General features: G+C 43.8%; 2 protein-coding genes across 3 annotated transcripts; one reads left to right on the top strand and one right to left on the bottom strand.

The window, feature by feature from the left end:
- LOC127763235 (microtubule-associated protein 70-2) lies at positions 1 to 5556 on the bottom strand. 2 transcript variants are annotated; one of them, XM_052287878.1, is made up of 11 exons: positions 5088 to 5556; positions 4902 to 4987; positions 3270 to 3335; positions 3022 to 3192; positions 2654 to 2824; positions 2244 to 2399; positions 2005 to 2151; positions 1821 to 1892; positions 1204 to 1734; positions 930 to 1117; positions 1 to 431 (listed from the first exon to the last, which is right to left on the bottom strand). In XM_052287878.1, exons 1-11 carry the CDS (start codon positions 5257 to 5259, stop codon positions 389 to 391), a joined length of 1803 nt encoding a protein of 600 aa, XP_052143838.1. In that variant the 5' UTR covers positions 5260 to 5556; the 3' UTR covers positions 1 to 388. The 2 variants fall into 2 exon arrangements, with proteins under 2 accessions (XP_052143838.1, XP_052143839.1); XM_052287879.1 differs by having other exon boundaries at positions 1 to 428.
- A 12567-nt stretch (positions 5557 to 18123) lies between these two features.
- LOC127763211 (E3 ubiquitin protein ligase RIE1-like) lies at positions 18124 to 20643 on the top strand. Its single transcript, XM_052287851.1, has 5 exons — positions 18124 to 18722; positions 18872 to 18991; positions 19412 to 19544; positions 19651 to 19809; positions 20096 to 20643. The coding sequence occupies exons 1-5, from the start codon at positions 18193 to 18195 to the stop codon at positions 20255 to 20257; spliced, it is 1104 nt and encodes a 367-aa protein (XP_052143811.1). The 5' UTR covers positions 18124 to 18192; the 3' UTR covers positions 20258 to 20643.
- Positions 20644 to 20938: the final 295 nt, after the last annotated feature.

Genomic DNA, 20938 nt, shown 5'->3' with positions numbered 1-20938 from the left:
TTACAGCCCAACCAAGCTCAAATAGAGCGGGAGAGGGTGACCCTAATATATTGCGATAATAATATATTCACAACCCTGACAAGCAAAAGCAAACACACTATCTAAATTACAGAAGGGAAGAAGACAAGGTCCTCCAGCCTATACAACCACAACGTGCACTGCCTTGACAAAATGGGAGCGTGCCGCAAGGTTAAACCTTACCGAAGGATTACCTTCACTACATTACAGCAAAGTCGATGTCAGATGCAAGCCTACTCTTTCCCCAATCTAGGTGTCGCAGGGTCATCTGTGCTATCTCAATCACAAAATTAATACGAACAGAGGAACAAATACAAAGGGAAATCCGAAACTATCGAAGAAATTCATGCTGACTGGTGTTAGAGGTATGTTATTGAAGGTTCCGAGTCAACCCACCCCGTGGTGCATTTCTGCTGCAAAAGAAGACAGTTCAAGATGATTTAGCCAGGCATTAATTAATAAATAGAGGCTCAATATCAAACAGATAGTACAAATTCAAGAACTACTGATGCCAAAAAGAGAATAAAATCTTAATTATATGGATGTGTCATGTATCATCTAACGCCTAAAGTAACTACTATTGCTACTCAGGAATCTGTAAACTCAATCCAAGGGAAAAGTCAAAAGGTTGATGTAATGCTGTGTCTAAGAAAAGCAACTCGCAGCCAATCTAATGAGATCAGGCAGAGGGAAATGAAGTAGGGAAAGTCAGCAGTCTTATAAGTAGTTAAGCACAACTGTGATAAAATATCTCAAGGGCAAATGAAGTATGAATCTCGAGAATTGAAATGGATGACAACATGGCATATTTAAGTTTACAAAACTTTCCGGTATCAGAGGTATATGCATTTGAATATCCCTATAGCTGAAATATCAGCTTCTCAAAATATAGAAGGCATTCATAGATATACCTTCCATGAGGCGCCTGAGAAGTGGTTCCAGGTCCTTTGAAATTTCCAGGCCGCTTAGCCTTGTTTTCTTGATCCTTGTCAAGACGCATAGCAGCAACTTCCTTCTCCATAGCAGCTACCTCTCGCCTCATCTTTTTAGCCTCCACTTCCATAGCCTTGGTTAATGTATCTACCTTTTTTGCCAACATCTGTAAACAAGAGGCAGTTAGCAAAGGCATGACCCACAGCATTGGTCCCATTAAATCCATAATAAACAGGAACTCCAGTGCCATACCTCAATTGCATCATCCTTGTCTTTTAGACTTTGATCTTTCTCATGGCATGCCTTTCTCAATGAAATGACCTCCTTTTGCAGCATGTCATAGAGTACACCAGATACTGTGTCAGTTGAACTACTATTTGTGGCCTCGCTACCTTTTTCTTCTGTGTTAGCCGCCTTCCAATCATCAGTTGTCTCACAATCTCTAACAGCATCCGTAGATCTATTGAGCAAATGAGGTCCATTCCCAAGGACTTTTCCACGGTCTAATGACCTGGTACCACCATCAAATGACCTTGAAGTTCCCTTTGCATGCTTGATGACCAAGCTGCTGCTAGTAGAAAGAGAGGATCTTGAATTAAATGATGGAGATCTCCTTGCCAACATGCCATTCGGGGAGATTTTTGACATATTATCTGCTCCACCTAGAGACAACCGACGGGATGGTCCATTACCGATACTCTTTCCTTCTGTAGGACGACTAGAACCACTAGGTGGCCCCCTCAATCCATCTTCTAGAACTTTTAGGCGCAGCTGGTACTTTTCCTGAGTAGAAGGATTTTGAAACAGTGCACAATTAAGTAACTTGCTTCCATAAAAGTTTAGCTTAAGATGAATGCCAGCTTTCTCACCTTTAGTTGAGCTTCAGATCGAGCTGTTCGTTCTGCAATAGCAAGTTTATCACGAAGTTGCTGCATCTCACCCTGAAGAAACATTTGTCATGTCATAAAAATTGAATATATGATGTGAAGTGTGACTTTGCATGGACAACCGTAGATGAGCTTCAAAAAACAAACAGAAGTATATCATCTTTACCTGCAGAAACCTGCGCTCTTCAAGCCACTGTTTGACAGGCATTACTTTGTCATTAGCATCTTTCCACTCATTTGCAACTACAACAGCAACTCTGTTTGCTGTAACTTTTGCCCGCGCAAGCTCACGGTCAAGAATTTTTCTTTCCTCCTAAGTGTGCCATGGTTAGAGATTAGCATGGGTCAACTTTTTTGCGTACAGAACAGTGAAGATTATCCGAAAGCAACAGTAAAGGATGTTACATTCATTTCTTGAACTTTCCGCTGGTAATCTCTGACAGCATTAGCAGCTGCACCACCAGCAAGAACAGCCTCTTCCAGCTCTCTTACAGTTTGACTAAGCTTTTCTACTTCAGCAACTTTTTGGCGGTGCAGCCTGTCCAAGATCTTATTTTCTTCCTTTGATCCAGAAAGATAATCAATTCAGTTTGAGAAAAATTGAAAAATGCCATCAAGGAGATACAGGAGTTACAAAATACAGACGTACGGGAGAATGACATGAGGTGCCTAGACCCACATGTCAATGACACGTACAATGGTATTCTCCAACTCCGAGATTTTTGAGATGGTACCAAGCAAATTGGCCCCATTCAGTTTTATCAGAGTGATCTAACGGTTATTTCTTACAACACTGTGAAATACTAGACATGTACCTGGCAGATCTCAATTTGTTTCATTAACTCTTGGTTCTTGTTTTGCATGTCATCAACCATGGCAGCTTTTGCTAATGCAATTTCTACAGTCCTTTCTGCTTCCAGCAGCGCTGCCTCCTTTTGTTTTGTTAGACGATCTAAAGCTCTGTTGTCATCCTGGAGTTTTGCAATCTGAAGAAAAAAAGCAAATCTTATTCTTTAGACAATTATAGTGAACATGCATGTGGTGGAATGGAGAAGTTGAATTAGGACTATGGAAGCAAGAGGCAAAATCTAAATAAGTGTGAGAAAATATTGTAATATCAACACCAAACAAAATGAACAATAAAATATGGCCATGCCTGGCCATTTGAGTAACACAGTATTACCTCTTGACGAGCAAGCTTTAGTTCAGCTTCAAGTGGAGCAAGAATAGCTTCAATAGGTGGCATATCATCATCTTTTTGGGCTGCATGCACTCTTCGCAGAGTTGCTTCTGCTGCAAACTGAGCAGCCATAGCCGCCTTTTTCTCATCATTTGTTTTCTTGAGTTCTAGATTCTGCAAAATGTTCTCCATCAGGGAGCAATCAAAAAGAGGGGGGCAGAAACAACTTTAAAAAGTATAAAGATAGATACTTTGCTTTCAAGGAGAGACTCTGTTAGCTTGAGTTTCTCATCCAGCTTCTCATATTCCGCTGTGAGCTGTTGACACAAGATTAAAAAAAATAGCAATAATATCAATAGCTGTGAAGAAACAAGCATGAATGCACAATATATAATGCAGATACCCCATATGCCTAGTATACCCAATAATGAAAACTCTGAAGAAACAAAGTCTACTAATTGACCAAATGCAGGAATAACACAACAAAGAGCACTAGCCTGAAAAGAGTTACAAGAAAATCCAGAAAAACCTTTGGACACAGCAAAGTTAGTACCAAGTTCCCAACAGAACAAAAAATAAAAACTTGGACAACCCTCCTTTTTTTACTTTTAAGGAGTGACTTGTTTGGTTTGCCCATTATCAAACATGATTTAAGACCAGGACACTGGCGGATCCACCGCCCAGCGATCCCAAGAGGCCGCCTGGGCTCATCGACGGGCAATCCATTAAAATTCTATGTATCTAGTAAAGCCAAAATATGAATTTTCGAGTAAATTCTAGCTATAGTTAAGTTTGCTCAGGCTCAAACTTTTTTCTAGATCCACCACTGGGACAGGATATATTCAACTGTCAGAAGACATGAAATGTGAGCCACAAAAGGACATGAGGAAACTAAAGAAAACTATAGCAATAATAAGATCAAGATGAATGCCATTAGAGTATCAGGCAAGATAATTTGTACTACAGAAGCACATAAAAAAATGAAAAAAAAAAAAGATTTACCTTGCTCTAAATAAAATGGAGATTACACACCCTCAGATCAAGAGCAAATGTGGGCAACAGTGCTTGTGCATATTGTTCTTAATTGAACTAAGTTTATTTACTTGTTTAGTTGCTTGCAAACCAAAGTTACATGAAAAACAAAATAAGATATCCATCCTAGTCCAGAAGTGCTCCAAGAAACATTGAAATCAACGCTTGTGAGCATCGATCCAGAAGGTTGGAAATGAATATCTCTCTTGTAAAAATGAGAAAAGGAAAGACAAAATCAAGGAAGGTGAATCATTCCGCTCAAGCTAATTGTATCCAACATGTCTGGAAAAACTACTGTGGGCACCTGAACAAATAACCGAAGTATGGTATAGAAAAACATGAAACAAAATAACAAAATAATAAGTAATATACTAGTGTAGAGGTGCACATTGATATCTAGGCCCAAAAGAATAAGGAGTTCCCCAGAGGAAAAAAAAACTTAAACTATGTGAGAAAAATATAGCAGCCTTTCTAAACCTAACATACTTGAAGCAAAAGGCAAACTTACAGTAAACAAATCAAAACCACAATGATACATCACTTGGAGTGAGCTATAAAACTATCTGAGACTCTTGAGTCCCATTAAACCTAATCAAACATTATCTACAGGACTACAGCAGAATACACAAGATATCAGATCTCGTTCCTAACATTCCCGCCATAACCACCTGGTATCTAAACCTGTCAGTGTTTTCTTCCCCCCAAACACATCAAATTTGTCGCTGAAGTCTCCTGAACTTCTCGTACACCGACACTACTCCAGACTCCAGAACGAATTTACTGATGAAATAAAACAAAAGCGACAACAACAAAACTTGTATGCAAATCCGAAGCACGGTTAGGCCGTTTACCTCCTCGACGGCCTTCTCCCGCGCTCTTTCTGACAGCCTTAGCGCCTTAATCTCCGCATGCGCATCTCCGAGCTCCCTATCCTTATCTAAAACCAAACGAGAAAAATACATAAGCATTAGCCCGTAAGATCCCCAGAAGGCGATAGATGGAATTGAAGCTGTACCAGCCAGGAATCATCAACTCACCCCTCACTTCGTTCTCCAGGCGGTTGAGCTCGACCTTGACGGGATCCGACCCGTGCATCAGCGTGAGGAGCTCGTCGGCGTCCAGCCCCGCCGGCTGCACCGCCCCGCGCCGTCGCACGGAGCCCCTGAGCGCCGACGCGCTCCCCTCCTCCCCGCCGCCGCCGTCCGCCATCTCAGATCTGAGCCCCGGCGCCGCAATCCACCATCCAAATCACGCGCGTCTCTCCCTCTCGCTCTCTCGAGCCCCCGCCGCGCCCGCCGCGCCGAGTGGGGGGCCTCCGCAATGCCGGATCGAGGGGAACCCTAACCCTAGCCTCGCACCCCGGCCGCCGGCGCGTCGAGCTCGAGTTGATGGCTCCCCCCTCCTCTCGGTGGTGGGGCGCCTCGCCTCGCCTCGCCTCGTCTCGCTTCGCCGCCGCGAGCAGCTGCTGCTGTTGTCTTGCTCGGAACAGTGGGTTTAAAAACCGGAGGAGAGAGAGAGAGATGGGGAAGGGGGGGACGCTTCGCGAATATTTAAAGCGTCGGGTTTCGGGGGTGATTAGCTGAGATGGTAATTACGACGAGCTTAATCGTGGTGATTAGACGCTGTTTAGTTCCTTTCAGGCTCAAAGCTAATTATTCTGGAATTTGACGGTGGCTGTTCGATCGACATGGACTCGTTGATTTGTCGGTTCAACTTGTATTCACCGAAAACTCGTATTTTGTGTCATTTGTGGTGAGTATTAATTTTGGCACGTTTTGAAATATTCTTTTGGGGGTATTGGGTTGCTACGATATCGCTCTCGTTTTGGAAGAAATGACATCTCTTCATGATATTTCTTTTTCACGGATGCTAAATTGCTAATTGATGTCAGTGTTATTACTAGCTAGCGCATATACGGTTACTATTTCATGGTCGTCTCAGACAGTCAGATCATCAATTGATGACGGTCGTTGATATGAACGTTTACGCTGAAAGCAGCAAGCATAAAAGGCGCCACTGTTAGTCATTGGTTTGGTTTAAATTGCATTCACCAAAAAAAGAAAAAGTGTCAAATTTTCAAACTGTTTTTTAAAACACCCTTTTTCATATATTGAGATAAGGTTTCAGCAACACAACTTCTTTAGAGATTTAATTACATGCTTTGCCGGTAGGGAACATGCGAGTTTGTTTCTAGTACTACTATGTAGACTCCCTTTCAAGCGTAGATTTGCCTATGCATGCAGACAAAACGCAAGTGTTACCATCACGGGTACTGTTGATGATATACAGTATAAATTAAGCTTTGAACGGTGTAAGATTAGTGTGCAACGGAAGCAAGATCTTCAAGTGCACTGTATTGTACGCTTTCTGCCTTTTCTCTATGCGTGTTGCTGTCAGTTTAGCCACGTAACATATGTGGAGGTTGTCTTCTCCACAAGGCACGTCTGCATGTCATGTGCTGCGTGATGAGAGAAGAATTATTAGGTCAAACTCAGTGGTGCTGCGTTAATGATTTGTCCACTTCATTACAGTCATCTCATGAAACTTTAATTTTGCTCCCCATCGGAGGAAGCTTTGCCGTCCCCAATAATAAAACCATCATGGCTACAATGAAACTTTTTTTAAGTGGATGAGCTGATGGATATGCACTGCAAATCTACTAATGAATTGGTACCCTATTGGACCACATATTGGGGTGGCAAGAACAACAGTACTTCAAGCAATAGTTAAGCAGTAAGGCTCTCCTTGAGGCCTTATTTGAAACGGAGGAATTTTGCGGGAGTATTAAAGAAAATGAACTGTTTTTTACATACATAGAAAACCTTGTAATATTTTTGTATTCTAAAGGGGGCCGGAATATTTTTGTGTAACTGTACTACCTCCGTCTCCATGGTGCTAACAGTCGGACAAAATACGAATACCAAAACCATATTACAAAAGACTGGAAAACATAAGCATAAACTGAACCAAAACACATACATAGTGTAGGAGGAAAAAAAGCGGATGGTACAGTATAGTAAATTTTTTTATCCCTTTTTTTCAGTGACAGGGACACCTTGTATTAGCTTGACAGAGTGGAGGGGAAAAAAATAACTCCAGTTTGACAGTATGAAGTTCACAAGCTGCAAAAACGTTTGACGGCCATTGTTGATCGATCATCGTAGAGCAGGTACAATAGCAAACTATTAACCAGCTACAAACATATTTTATTGAGACACGGTAAAAGATAAGAGAGAAGAGCAGCGGGCTATAGAGATCTGTAGTCAGTTGCAGCACGGACTCCAAGACGTAGGGGGTGTTTAGATGGGGCTAAAACTTTTTAGCCTATATCACATCGGATGTTTGGACGCCAATTTCGAATAGTAAACATAGACTAATTAAAAAATAATAATTTCATAAATGAGAGCTAATCCGCGAGACGAATTTTTTAAGCTTAATTAATCCATAATTATTAAAAGTTTACTGTAGCATCACATTGTCAAAATCATGGCGTAATTAGACTCAAAAGATTCGTCTCGCGAATTAGTTCAAGGTTATAGAATGGGTTTTGTAATTAGGTGGTGGTTGGGAAGGAGGGACTAAAGTTTAGTCCCTCTCACAAAACCATAAGTCCCTATGAGAGGGACTAAAATTTTTGTGAAGTCCCTCCTTCCCAAACACCCCCTTAGTGTATCTTTAATACTCCAAATTAATGTCCAAACATCCGATGTGACAGGGACTTGGAATAAGTCCCTGGAAACCAAACAGGCCCGTAGTATGTGTATGATAGGTAGGACCATATATATATAGTATAGTAATCAACTATTGTATGAATTGACTATTAGATTGGCTATAGATGAATTAGAGCTAGTAGTGAACTATACTGTTAAGGGGGTGTTTGGGAGAGAGGGGCTAAACTTGGTTTAGCCCCTCTCTCCCAAACACCCCTATTAACAACCAAATTTGGTAATATCGGTATCGAAAAAGAAGATTAGATCGAAGCGAAGTCGGAGGCGGAGATCGAGTTCAAAAACAGAGCAGGAATCGGCTGGAGTCCAGATCGGCTACGATAAGATCGGCTGAGTCTGAGTCGGACTAGGTAAGCCGATGTAGCCGATCCCGGCAATACAACTTGATGTGTGATGTCGGGTTGGATTGAGATGCTTCAAGGTGATTGCCGCACATGGATAGAGCCCTGAGGAGGCAATTGTATCTATTAATTGGGATGTTTTATATAATTTCCTTAAAGATATGTTTGGGCAAAAGTCTACCGCAAAGACTTATGGTATTTTAGAGTTTGTTAGAGATAATAGTCGTGTCCGTTATGGACATATATTGGGTATAAATAGACCCGAGCCCTATGTAACTTTTAACACACACGTTCAATACAATTTCGGCGCATCGCCACCCTTTTACTTTAGTTTTGTTTCGACGAGTTCTTGCTTTCGGGTTGAGCTGCATCGGTTTCGATCTTCAACAAGAGGTAAAACTTGTTATGACGGCTTGCGTTCTTAAGATTAGTGCTTCCATCTTTATGATACTCTAATCTTGTTTATGTGATTCGTCGAGTTATCATATATCTTACATAATCCCTGGCAATATCGCTATCTAACCTACAATCAGCTAACATCTATTGAAGAAGGCAGCCGATTAGGTTAGATTCTGACGTTGACTCAGATTATATAAAATATCTACCACTTTATGAAACTTCCAGCGGCTTGATTGTCTAGATATTGTTCTTCTTTTCATACTTAATGTTGTATCAGTTGAGTTTGATCTATCAAGTCGTACTTAGAATATCAACCTCTAGCCTGCCTTCTGGTTGCCGATTAGAGTAGCCTCGGAGTTTCAACCGATCTTATCTGATTTAACCACATTTGTTCTATATGCTTCATTGACATGTTAAATCTGCCCTTTATGTCAAGATATTACTGTATTCAAGCGTATTAGGCCTTTGTTTGATACTTTATACCTATTTTAAATATCCTGATATAAAGTAGTATCGGAGTATTAGCCGATACATGCTAGATCAATCTGATCGGCTATGCTATAAACATATATAGTCCTGTTATTAATATATATTTCGATCTAAGTGATTTATACTGTCTCGGCATGATGATCGATTTATCCCAATCACTTGATTAAGTATATATCGATATAAGGAGTATATATTGTTAATATCTATAGCCGATCGAGTAGATTTAGTTCCTTCTTACTTATTCATGACTGTCGATCGATTCACATATGACATCGGCTCAAAAATAAATGATATGTCATCGGCACCTAGCCGATCGGCTATCATTTATAGATTTAACCGCAGTTTCTCTGCTTTTATTTCTTGTTAATTACAGGATCAAATCAACTGGCACGCTAGCACACCCGAAGACGAGCTTTGGACCTACACTGGAGTTAAACAGATCTCCCAGGCCTCGTGTTTTTTTTTGTCAACGACCCCCTAAACTTTCTCATAGGATGCTCAACTTTGGTCCACACTCCATGCTTCAAAGTACACATCACATTGGCACGCATGGGTACGAAAATCTCATGACGAACTGACGATCCTGAACAAACCCCCAGCAATTCTGCACTGCCCGAGACGAGAAAAAAGGCCCAGGCCACGTGGGAGAAAAAGCGGCGCCTCGGCCGGATCCATCCGCGGTGAGTCAGTCGATGGCCGGTTAAAAAAAAAAAGAAGGCTGCGTTTGTCCAGCAAAAACCATGTTGCGACAAGCAGACACGGATTATCTTTTCCGGGTGTTTTGGTTAATCTGTCTAGCTCTTCCTGGTAATAAAACCACCCGTATTGCGTCCTACGACCTGTACGTGATGCCAAGGCGATCCAGTCATCCAGACGTTGGCAGTTTGGCACTGTACCACGCGTCTTTCCTATTCGCGGTAGACCGCGATACGACGACACGGTTGGTAGCGTAGCGCGGATCCTACCGGACGGGCTGTGAGAAAAACCGACGCCACGACGAGCGCGCACCCGGCACCCGTGACCGCGCGCACGCACGTACGTACGTGGTCCATATGTCACGGCGCGGCGGTTTTCTCCTCGCCCGTGTGCGGGTTAGCCCGTACTCCCGTAGCCAGCTGCCTCTGCCCGCGTCGCCGGTGGAGCGTGTTTACCCTCCTCCTGCATGTGCCCGGTAACGCAGTACGCAGCCGCGCTGTATCGAACTGGCTCTCGCGTGATGCCATCTTGACTTCCTGTCGCGCACCACCAGCGCGAGCGTCCATCCGCGCGCGCGGTTGTTTGTTCGTTCGCCTCGTTCGATCGGTCGCGTGTATTGGTAGATCGATCTGACCACTGACGAGATACGGCTGTTCTTCGCTGGCGTGAAGACCGACTCCGCCGGACCATGTGTAACTACTGTGTGCGCGTATATACGACGTGTTCGACTCCGACCGACGCGTTGTTTACCCTGCAACGAAGCAAAGCCGGCGAGCCACGGCGCGTTGCTTCTTCTACCTGCTGCAGCCCGCAACCGTGACGTGAAGTCCAGGACCCTGAAGTATACATTAATAATGATATAACTGAAATGCTAAACCTCAAAAGATTAGAACTAAGACCCTGAACTAGACACAGCAGGTCTAATGCATAAAACGAAATGTAATATCATTCTATGAATCATATTGTGACGATCACAGTAACAAAAGACCTTGGATATTTGGCTATCAAATTGTAAGGCCCTATTATACATTTTTGCATCGGGGCCTCCAATTGTTAGCTAGACCCTGCCGTCAACGGATGATGTCACGGTGGTTGTTAACGGTGTAGGACCACAGTTTGCACCGGTGCATGTCGATGCTACTGATAGATGCACAGACATTTGAGGGTTCACATCCTTTACTATAATAACATTACAATTATAGATATAACGTGTGTGATAATAGAAAGATGTAACTCATATGTCAATGACTGTAATGATGGTATTATTACGGTAAAAGATTAGGCAAGAGAGGCTCAAACGTAGGTTTGATTGTCGATCGGGCACAAATGAAGGTATCTTTATCAATTATCAGGACTTGTTTGGCATTAACACTGACAAGTTTTAACAAGTTTTAGTAATCCCTACAAAAGGAATTTGCCTTTTATTTTTTAGCCAAATCGGGATTACGAGGACACGCATAAATAAACAGGCTAAGCTAAAGACGAAGAAAAGTCTTCTTGTTGCTTCAAGTCACAACTTTCAACTCAAGGTCCCAAAAAACAGAATCTAACTGCTCAATGCATGCAGTGGACCCTGTGTAACGATCAGTGTTATGGTTGGGTTGGTACTGTGGATTGGAGAGGATCCGAGGTGGTAAAAGCTGGCGTCACATCATAAGAAGAGTACCGACTAATCATCTCGTAGCTTTGCCAGGTCGGTCCCTAAACTCCTCAAGTGAGATGCTGTGCTTAGTGCTCAGTAGATCCTTTAAGGTCCACGTGTTATCATATTAGGTGACGTCCACTTCAGCTATTTTATCATATTATTTATGATGGATTGTTTATTTTATCGTATTATGATGGAGTATTTTATTAAAAGAATTTAACTGCGTTATTGAACCATTTGTTCTAAGCTATTTACTGAGTTTACTTTTTTCTGAAAAATATATATTTTACCTATGCAAACAAGTAGATTGTTAATCAGTTTTAATAATCCTCTGAATAATTTGTTTTAAGCTAGGCTAGAAAGATGGATAGTTACATGCTAGTGTAGAGTGTAGTGTTTGTTGCTGATTTTTTTTTTGAGGGAAGTGTTTGTTGATGATGATCCTGTTTGTTAGGTGCGACTGAGCGCATAAGTAAAAAAAGAAAAGAAGTACTAGGTATGTTTGAGTGTTTGACAGATAATAAATTGTTCCGTAGACTACAATTATCTCCTACGTACGGTATATATAATCAGTGGAATAATGAAGTAAGTTAGTTGGTGAACAGCCTTTTTCCTTTTGCGATTTATAAGCATGTTTTCCCTTTGCATTATATTGCATATTGCTTGCTTAGATTGCATGGGCCCATTGAGATGGTGCAACCTAGCCACATGGAGAAGTCAAAGCCAAGAGGACAGATGGCACCACATTCCAGTCATTAGTGATTTAGTGACATCACAAACCACATAATTCCCCCCCCCCCCCCCCCCCCCCTAATAAAATAAATCGGATGCTTGGGGTCCAAAGCAGGGGATAATTTACACAAAAGAACAGATGATGGAGACACCACACATGATATGCTTGTGTTTGAAGGCCACAATGACGCCGGATGCCCATGTTGTATTACTCACATATAAGCTCATTACCAAGCAACATGAAGTGTTTTCTGAAGCTTTGCTTGTCTGCATACTGAGGAGTGACCAGCTGGAGAAAGTTACTACTGAGGAGTGACCACTTCGCCATCAAAAGGCACCGGCTAGTGGCCAGCCAACTCCTCCATATGATGGATGGAGGAAAGAAAACCCCACTTTTGTTCATGCCACTAGCTGCTAAAAATCATGTGAACTTGTGCTTGCACCCGGTCCCTACTCTCATCTGAGAACGAATCATGATTTCAGCCAATAGACAGTAAAAACATATACACGCCCCACGACCCATAATTGTTCCATACTTAAGTTTTTGCAAGCATAGATGTTTTTTTTTTATCAGCACTAACAAAACGACCTAAGATGTGTGCTTTGTGCTTGAGTACTATAACGAAGACAGAATCCTTTGACTTCGATATTGTGACGGATTCGTGGGTGTATGATCGTGCTTAAATGCCGATGTTCATAAATATAGTTATGTGTATCTTTGGTTGATATAGACATCGAAAGTTATGCTTATTTTTTATGATAAAAGAATAGAAAAATAGGCCAATAAAGAAAACCGGCATTGTGAAAGAAATCCATGTCAGTTGAATAATAGGTGTCTTTTACAAATGATAAACGTCAATTGTTACCTTCGGAGGGTCGTCTCTCTTTTGTATTATCTTCTTTGTACTCCCCGTGTATCTTCTGCTACTATCTTCTAGGATTCCTGCGCTTGTGCGGGTGAAACCTGCCATGTGTATTTTCGTTTGATGTAATATATTTAGGTGGGGAAACTCTTCCCCTGGTGAATTAGTAAAAAAAAATAGATGTATGGATAGATTTCTATACAACTTTCAGAAACAGCGACCAACAAGGCAACAGAGCAAGAAAAATAATCCACCAGTCTGAGCTGAGCATGGTTACCGGGAAGATCACCACAAAAGTTTTGTTGGTACGCGAGGCCTGTCAGCGCCGCAGGTGAGTCCCACTGCAATGCAAATGTCGGCGGTCAAGAGTCAAAGCCTGTGAGCTTTCACGCTGCGAGCCTGCAACCGTCCACATGTACAGTCTACCTGACAAATCTTTAACTTTGCACCCAGCTCATCAGCCTCTGAACAGCCAGCGTGCATGCACTTCTTAATTGTTGATTGTTGCTTGCTTCGCTGCCCGGTTTAGGATTCCAAGCTTGATGCAAGGGCCTCTCTCTTCTTGGAGTAGCAGAAACTGCAACAGCGACAGCCAAGCACGAACGAGCTATCGAGAAAAAGGTGTACGTCGCCATGAACCCGCAGCAGTTGGAGTTGTTCGCCATGAACCGAGAGCTTTGCTTGCAACCGCACGCCGCCGTCGCCGAGGAATCCTATGCGAGCTAGGAGTAGTAGGCAGTAGCACAGTGCGAGCCGGCTATCGAGATAGCCACTTGTCAGAGGCTGTGTCGAGTTGGTGAGGCACCAGAAAGGCATGGGCAAGTAGTGAAGGCTGGCTGGATCGATACGCACACGACGTACGCGCGTCGTGGCTTGAAGCCACTCGCTCTCGATCGTAGGCAATGCAAACAGAAACGGCCGAGCCTATGGCGAAGCCAAGGCAAAGTCGCCATCCATCGCAAGTGCACACCCACGCACCAGATCGGGCAGATCGCGCGCGTGTGCGCGTGGAGGAGGCGTCGTCACCAAGCTTGCCGACGGGATGGCGAGCCGCGAATCCGCCGATGTATATGCGATGCGGGCCATCGCGCGGCGGGCCGCGCGCGCGGGTGCATGCATGCGCCGTCGCACCGCGCTCGCTGGCTTTTGCCCTTTTTTTTTTCCTGTCAACTCTCTTTGGCCGATCACGACTAGACGGAGACATGCACGATTGCGCGGTGTGTGGAGGTGCACAGGTGTTGCAGTGCAGGTGAGACCGTAGTGGCATCGTATCAGGATTGGGCATGTGGATCGATATGGCGAGCCGTCGACGCGTTGCTTTCGGATCAGTTGTTGTCCTGTCGAGTTGGGCCGTCGTCTTGCACTTGAAGATGGTTAGGACGGCCTAATCTGACCAATGTTGGTGTACGATCGATGTCCTTGGACAAGTTAGCTTATGTGATGTTTCCACGACTCGTCTAGGTCCTGTTTGGAAGATTAGCACAGGGCTAATTTTGAGAGCTAATGTTTAGTCATAAATTATTAGGCTAAACATTAGTCTAGGGTGGCATGTTTGGATCCATGGGCTAATTCAAGGCTAAAAGGTGGAGAGAGAGAGAGTAGAAAGAGAGGAGAGAGAAGGAGAAAGAGAGAGAGAGAGCTGCTTTTTGATGGTCCCACACAAAATTAGCCCCATTAGCACCTCTTGGAGGGGCTAATGTTTTGAGGGGGGCTAAATTCACTTTAGCAAAAAATTAGCCCACCCTTTTGGATCATTGAGGGCTAATTCAGATCTAAAAGGTAGGGGCTAATGTTTAGCCCATGGAACCAAACAGGACCTAGGATTTACTCATTCCCTCCCAAAAAAAATTCTATTCTTAGCATCCCAAGATAAAACTAGTGAAGATTGAAAATGGCTAAAATACTTTTATTATTAAAAAATAGTAATGATAATAGATAGATAAATGATATTGAAAGAATAAAATTTCTCGTTTTATGTGCTGATGATAAGTATAATGGTAAATTTTGGTTTTTTATGGGATATAATTTAAACTTCAGAAGTTAAATTTTTTTAGACGATGGAATATAGCTTGTGTTTGTTTACCACCTTCTGTCTCCCTCTAGGAATCTTCACGGTAGTGAACTAGTGCTTGTTAATTCTAAGTTCATGTTACTTTCAGTTTATTCATCGGATTGTTGGATATTTGTTCCATAGTTCCATGTATGAAAAAATGTTTTAAAAGTTTCTTACTGCACTATTTAGACGACATGGTTTGATTATTTGTTAAATTTATTTTCAACAGTACTTAACTTATCTCTATAATAAAATAGATGATCTGCAATTCTGCATCGATGATACCAAGCTTCTTGTAAAGTTTTTCCTCTCCGCTTTCCTGTGTTTTTTATTGCGACAGACAGTAGTGAAAACTTATCATTTTTACTAATAGAATATATGTGGACTTGATAAAAGATAATCTACATCAATAATCTAAATCAAAATGGTGTTATTTATTTTTTCAATGGTAGGTGACATACCTGTTGATAATGAGAGGTTCAATCTCAAAATCTATGTTGATCCATTTTTTCGGGAGTACTTAATGGTTACGACGTGTGTTAGTAGGGGTGAGCGTGTGCATGTTATATGATTTTGTTTTTTTACCGTGTTTCTTTTTTAAAAAAATCTAAATCAATCTGGCTCTAATTGCAGTACTTCTCCGTGCATAAACTTATGGCCGAGGATGCTTAATTGGGCTGGTCTCAGTGCAACCGTTGGGAACTTGGGCTCCAGAAGAAACGGCGTGGGCTTCCTTCGCTATATCATGTCGATATTCTAGCCCAGTCGTGACAGTGCAAGCTATACTTTAGGAGGGTTTGCGAGAAAACAAAAAAAAAATGTAGAGTGGAGACTGGAGAGAATGATAGTGTTTAGTAGTTGTTGGTGTTAGTAGAGCTGAAATATTTATACAGGACGATGCGTCTATGTGTGTACGTAAACCGCAGGCTCCATAATTCTGCCTCCACTACACTATACATTAATCAAATGCACGTTGTGTGCTTGGAATTAATTAACCGGCAAATTAAGACCAGCTGTGCGCGCGTATTACACCTCTATGGCTCTATCTATCATGAACACAAGCAGGTACGTGCGGACGGAGCGGTAATGGTACGAGGTCCGGACCAATCAGTGCTGTTGTTACACGGTACGAATATAAACTTTGACACTTTGTTGGTTTCTTTTTTCAGTCAAGTTGCTATCGATTATACTCATCATCACTGCCTTTTCGAATTGTGACCTTGAGAAAATTATGAGCGAAACACGAAATTAAGCACCACCGACAGCTAGCAAAACCGATCGACGTAGCTCGCGAGCAATTGAGACTAAACATTCCCGGTGATTACCTGTCTGCACGTTCCAAGGCCATAAACAACCCAAATTAAGAGCTGTTAACGGTCCACGGATTGATCTTCCTGATCACGTACTCCTCTCTGCGTTTCCAGCTTAGCCAACTTCCCGTGGGCCGTACGTGGCCAATCGCCACGCTACTCTAGCAACTAACCTCATCGTTGACCGACTCTCGTATGAGTATATGGCCATATGGGAATTTTTAATCCTCACTTCCAGCTACACTAGCCGTGCTACTTAACTTTCGGACGTCGAGTGTAACATATGCTGTGTTGACGTGTTGTATGTTGGTTACTCCTATTTTTCGAGTGGTAAAAGTGTCCGAGAGAAAATGTCGCTGTTTCGTACTACTACTCCACCTGTTTTATAATATAAATCAATTTAAATTTTTTCTAAGTTAATTTTTGTTAAGTTTAAAAGTTAAACAACATCTACGACACCAAATAATTTTTATTAAATCTAAATTAAATATGTTTTGATAATATATTTATTTATATTCAAAATGCTATCATATTTTTATGTAAATTTAAAGAAGTTTGATTATTAGAACGAAAATAAACGACTTATGGCATTGAGACGGATGGATTATGTACTAGCAGCTGTAGCAACGTGTTGCCTCGCCATGGCACGGCTCACCCGCGGGAACCAATAGTAGGGTTGACCACGCGTGATACCACCAAGTGCACCAACTCGCGCGGCATAAATGTTGCTGCGCCCAGCCGCCCACACACTGACAGCCTCTGCACCATATCCCACCTCGACCCGATTTTGAGTACTTGACTCGCCTCCTCGGCTCTCCTCCCATCTCACACTCTCGCCTCCGGCACTCAGGCTCTACCATCTCCATGGATCCACCGGCGAAGGCGGCGGTGGTGGCGGAGGAGGAGGAGGAGGCAACCGTGGGAGCGCAGCCGCCACTACCGGCGCGGTCGCCGGGGAAGGGGACGACGCTGCTGGACGTGTACGAGGTGGAGTGGATCACGCGGGAGCTGGAGAGGCTGCTCTTGAGGGAGAGTGGGTGCCGCGGCGGCGGCGGTGGCGGACGAGCGGGTGGTGATGGGCCCCGTCGACGGAAGGGGACGACGACGAAGGCGGCGGCCGGTTCATACACGAGGCCGGCGACCGACAAGGGCGGCTTCCTGACCGAGCTCCTAGGGAGGCACGCCGTCTCGGTATGCGGCGACACCGCCGCAGTGGTCAGCGGCGGCCGCGCGCGGCGAGGGCGAGGAAGCTTCCGGGAGGTGGAGAAGGTGTAGAGTCTCGAGGTGTTCAAGTGTGGATTACTGCATAGGTTTGGTCGTGGATGTAGGTCTATACAGCTCTCTCTCATTTGGCAGTCAAATCTTCTGAAATCTGAGTGGTTAGTACTGGACTTGCTAATGGCACCGTTAATCTATAATTTCATGTACATTCGTTTCGCGTTTTTTGTTAGGATCCTTTTCCATTGACCCATCACCCATGTAAATATATATGGATGTGAAAATATTGTCGTGCCGGCTTGATATTGATCTATAAACATTTTTTTCTGAATGAGGCGTGTGCTTGAAGCAAGGTTATTTCTTAATTTGGATTAATCTGCATGAAATGTGGACTAATATGGAGAAATTTGCGTGGTGTTTGGCAAAAAGATTATGATATTTGTGGATTAATCTACAAAACTTCGGACATGGGCTATTTACGTGCAACACGGTGGATCGGCCCAGCCCAAATTGAAAATCAGAACGGCCTGGCCCAAAATGAAGGGAGCGGAGAGAGAGAGAGAGAGAGAGAGAGAGAGAGTCCGAGAGGCCTGTGTGGTGGAGTCGGGAAAGCAGCAGAGCGAAGACAACGGAAGGACGCGCACGGAAGCTCCCCCACATCTCCCGAGATGGAGGCGGCCGCCGCCTCGTCGCCGTCGCCGGAGCAGCCGCTGCTGCGGCCGTCGGCCGCACGCGCCGGGTCGGGGTCCGGGAACCTGTCGTCGTCGCCGCCGCCGCCCGCGGCGAGGCCGAGCCGGCTCGCGGCGCTCATCGGGCGCGCGGCGGGGCGGCGCGGGCCGTCGATGCTGGTGCGGGAGACGGCGGCGATGCAGCTGGAGAGGCGGCGCGCGGACTGGGCCCACTCCCGCCCCGTCGTCGCGCTCGACATCGCGTGGAACGTCGCCTTCGCCGCCGCCGCCGCGGCCGTGCTCGTCGCCTCCACGGAGGAGAGCCCCGTCACGCCGCTCCGCCTGTGGCTGGTCGGGTACGCCCTCCAGTGCCTCGTGCACGTCGGCCTCGTCTGCTCCGACTCCCGCCGCCGCCCGGCCCATGCTCGGAGCTCCGACGTCGAGTCCGCCGACGGTGACGCCGCGGGCGCTGGGACCGACAGCTCGGACAGCGACGACGACGACGACGAGGGTAGGGAGCAGAGGAGCAGGTAACGCAAGAGGGTGAAACCCCGAATTCCGGTTTCGCCGTGTGGTGGAACTTGGGATTAGGGTTCGTGCTACGAATTTATGCCCGTGTAGTGAGTGCTGACTCACCAACTAACTCAACCACGTCTGATGATTTGGGCTACTCATGCAGTTTTGCGAAGCGTTGTGAGTCGATAAACACGATGGTGTCATTTCTGTGGTGGATAATTGGGTTCTACTGGGTGGTGTCTGGCGGGGATGTGCTCGAGCACGATGCTCCAAGGCTGTATTGGTATTGTGGCCCTAAACCTGTACCCATCACTGACTACTTTATGATCGTACAATCAAATGTTCACATGTAAATTGATTTTCATACTGGTGCCATGGTCAGTGTAATAATGCCATGATTGGAAATTGCAACATCCGAATTACAGTAAATCCTGTGTTCTTGGGGGTTGGGGACAGGCCTCTACTTGAACAAGTGCACTAAGGCACCTATTTGATTAAGGTGTCACACTTGTTTACATAAGCAATTTTAAAAATCATTAGTTGTGAATTGTGATGTGTATTGTCTAGGTAATGGCATGAAGCTGCTAATTTTTCTATCAAAATATTGCATGCGATTGATTTATATGTCTCCACTACTAATTAGTTAGAGCTATTCTGTCTGTTATGCCTGACATAGTTACCTGCTTTGGAATATTTTGTGCAGGCTAAGTGTTGTTTTTCTAGCATTTGATGTCTTCTTCGCTGTGTTTTGCGTTGCTATGGCCTGCTTCATCGGGATCGCATTGTGCTGCTGCTTGCCTTGTGTCATTGCAATTCTATATGCACTGGCTGGCCAGGTAAATAAGAAGAACTCTGCATTTGAGAAATTTTCTTCTTCTCTACCTTGGTACTACCAACATTGTTGATACATATTGCTTACTTCGTTCTCTTCGAAATATGTAGGAGGGTGCATCAGATGCGGATATTGGCTTTCTTCCCAGATATAGATATTCTGATCCCAGTGAAGATGGACAAAAAGGAACTGATGAGGGAGTTATGATCCCTGTTCTGAATAATAGCGGAACATCAACCAGTGAACGTATTCTCCTTCATGAGGATGCTGTAAGAACTTTGCTCTTTTTCTTACAACATTCTGCAGTTGGACCTTATTGTTTCCACATGAAATTGTTCATTAGAGTATTGATAAAAATGATCAGAGATTTCTTGGCATTGGCCCTCCATAGCGCAGATAAGTTCCTTAGAGATGTCATTGGTTGCTTGAATTGCTTTGCCCATTAATCCAGAAATGAATCTGAACATGTCAGTGCAAAGGTTGCAGACAACCTATTATTGTGAGTTGGATATCCCATTCTACGCTTATAGCTTCTTTCGCTCTTTGTTCTGTCAGGAATGCTGTATCTGCCTCTCATCATATGAGGATGGAGCGGAGCTATCTGCCCTCCCTTGCAACCATCACTTCCATTGGACATGTATTACCAAATGGCTACGCATGCATGCAACCTGTCCACTTTGCAAGTACAACATTCTTAAAGGCAGTGAAAGTGCATGACCAACTTACACTGACACAATTTCCATACTCAAAGGCTGTATGATTGGAGATCCTACTTGACCACTTGTAGAGAAAGCAGCAAGTGATGCTTTGTGATTCCGATCTGTTTGTAAGCTGATGATAAGAGTTTTTCCCCCCTTCTAAGTGAGAATTGGTCGTGTGCCTTCCTGTTTAGGATGTGGTGACGGCCTGTACATGAGTAAACTCACTATACCGTGCTAATATCAGTTGTAAAGATCTTTTCAAGTTGTGCTGTCTTTTTTTCCTTTTGTACATAATGGGCTTTGAAATTGATGAAAAGTCCTGGTTATGAACTCGTCAGACTTTACAACATTGTCTGGTGGAAGCTGGTGAATTTCTATTTGAATAGAAGCATTATAGATGGACATCCACGCAGTTTATTTGTGGTTTGCACTGCATCATTCTACAGAAACTAAAACCCACTGTCTTCCAGAATGAACCTGCCTACTTTCCCTTATGATCATATGACTGTTGGAATCTAGTAGTAGTAGCTAAAATTTGATCTTTGAAACCCTTGCGATTCACGGACAAATGTAATGCTACGGCTGAAAAAAGGCAGTCCACAATCTTGATTTCATGAAAAAATGAACCTTGTATACAGCTATCAATCAGCTGTTCAATAGAACATATACAGTACAGGTCCACATGCATAAACATATC

Source organism: Oryza glaberrima, chromosome 2 (assembly GCF_000147395.1).
Source record: "Oryza glaberrima chromosome 2, OglaRS2, whole genome shotgun sequence".
Classification (NCBI taxonomy): domain Eukaryota; kingdom Viridiplantae; phylum Streptophyta; class Magnoliopsida; order Poales; family Poaceae; genus Oryza; species Oryza glaberrima.
Note: the sequence above shows the minus strand (reverse complement) of the source record. Positions and strands in the feature narration are given on the sequence as shown.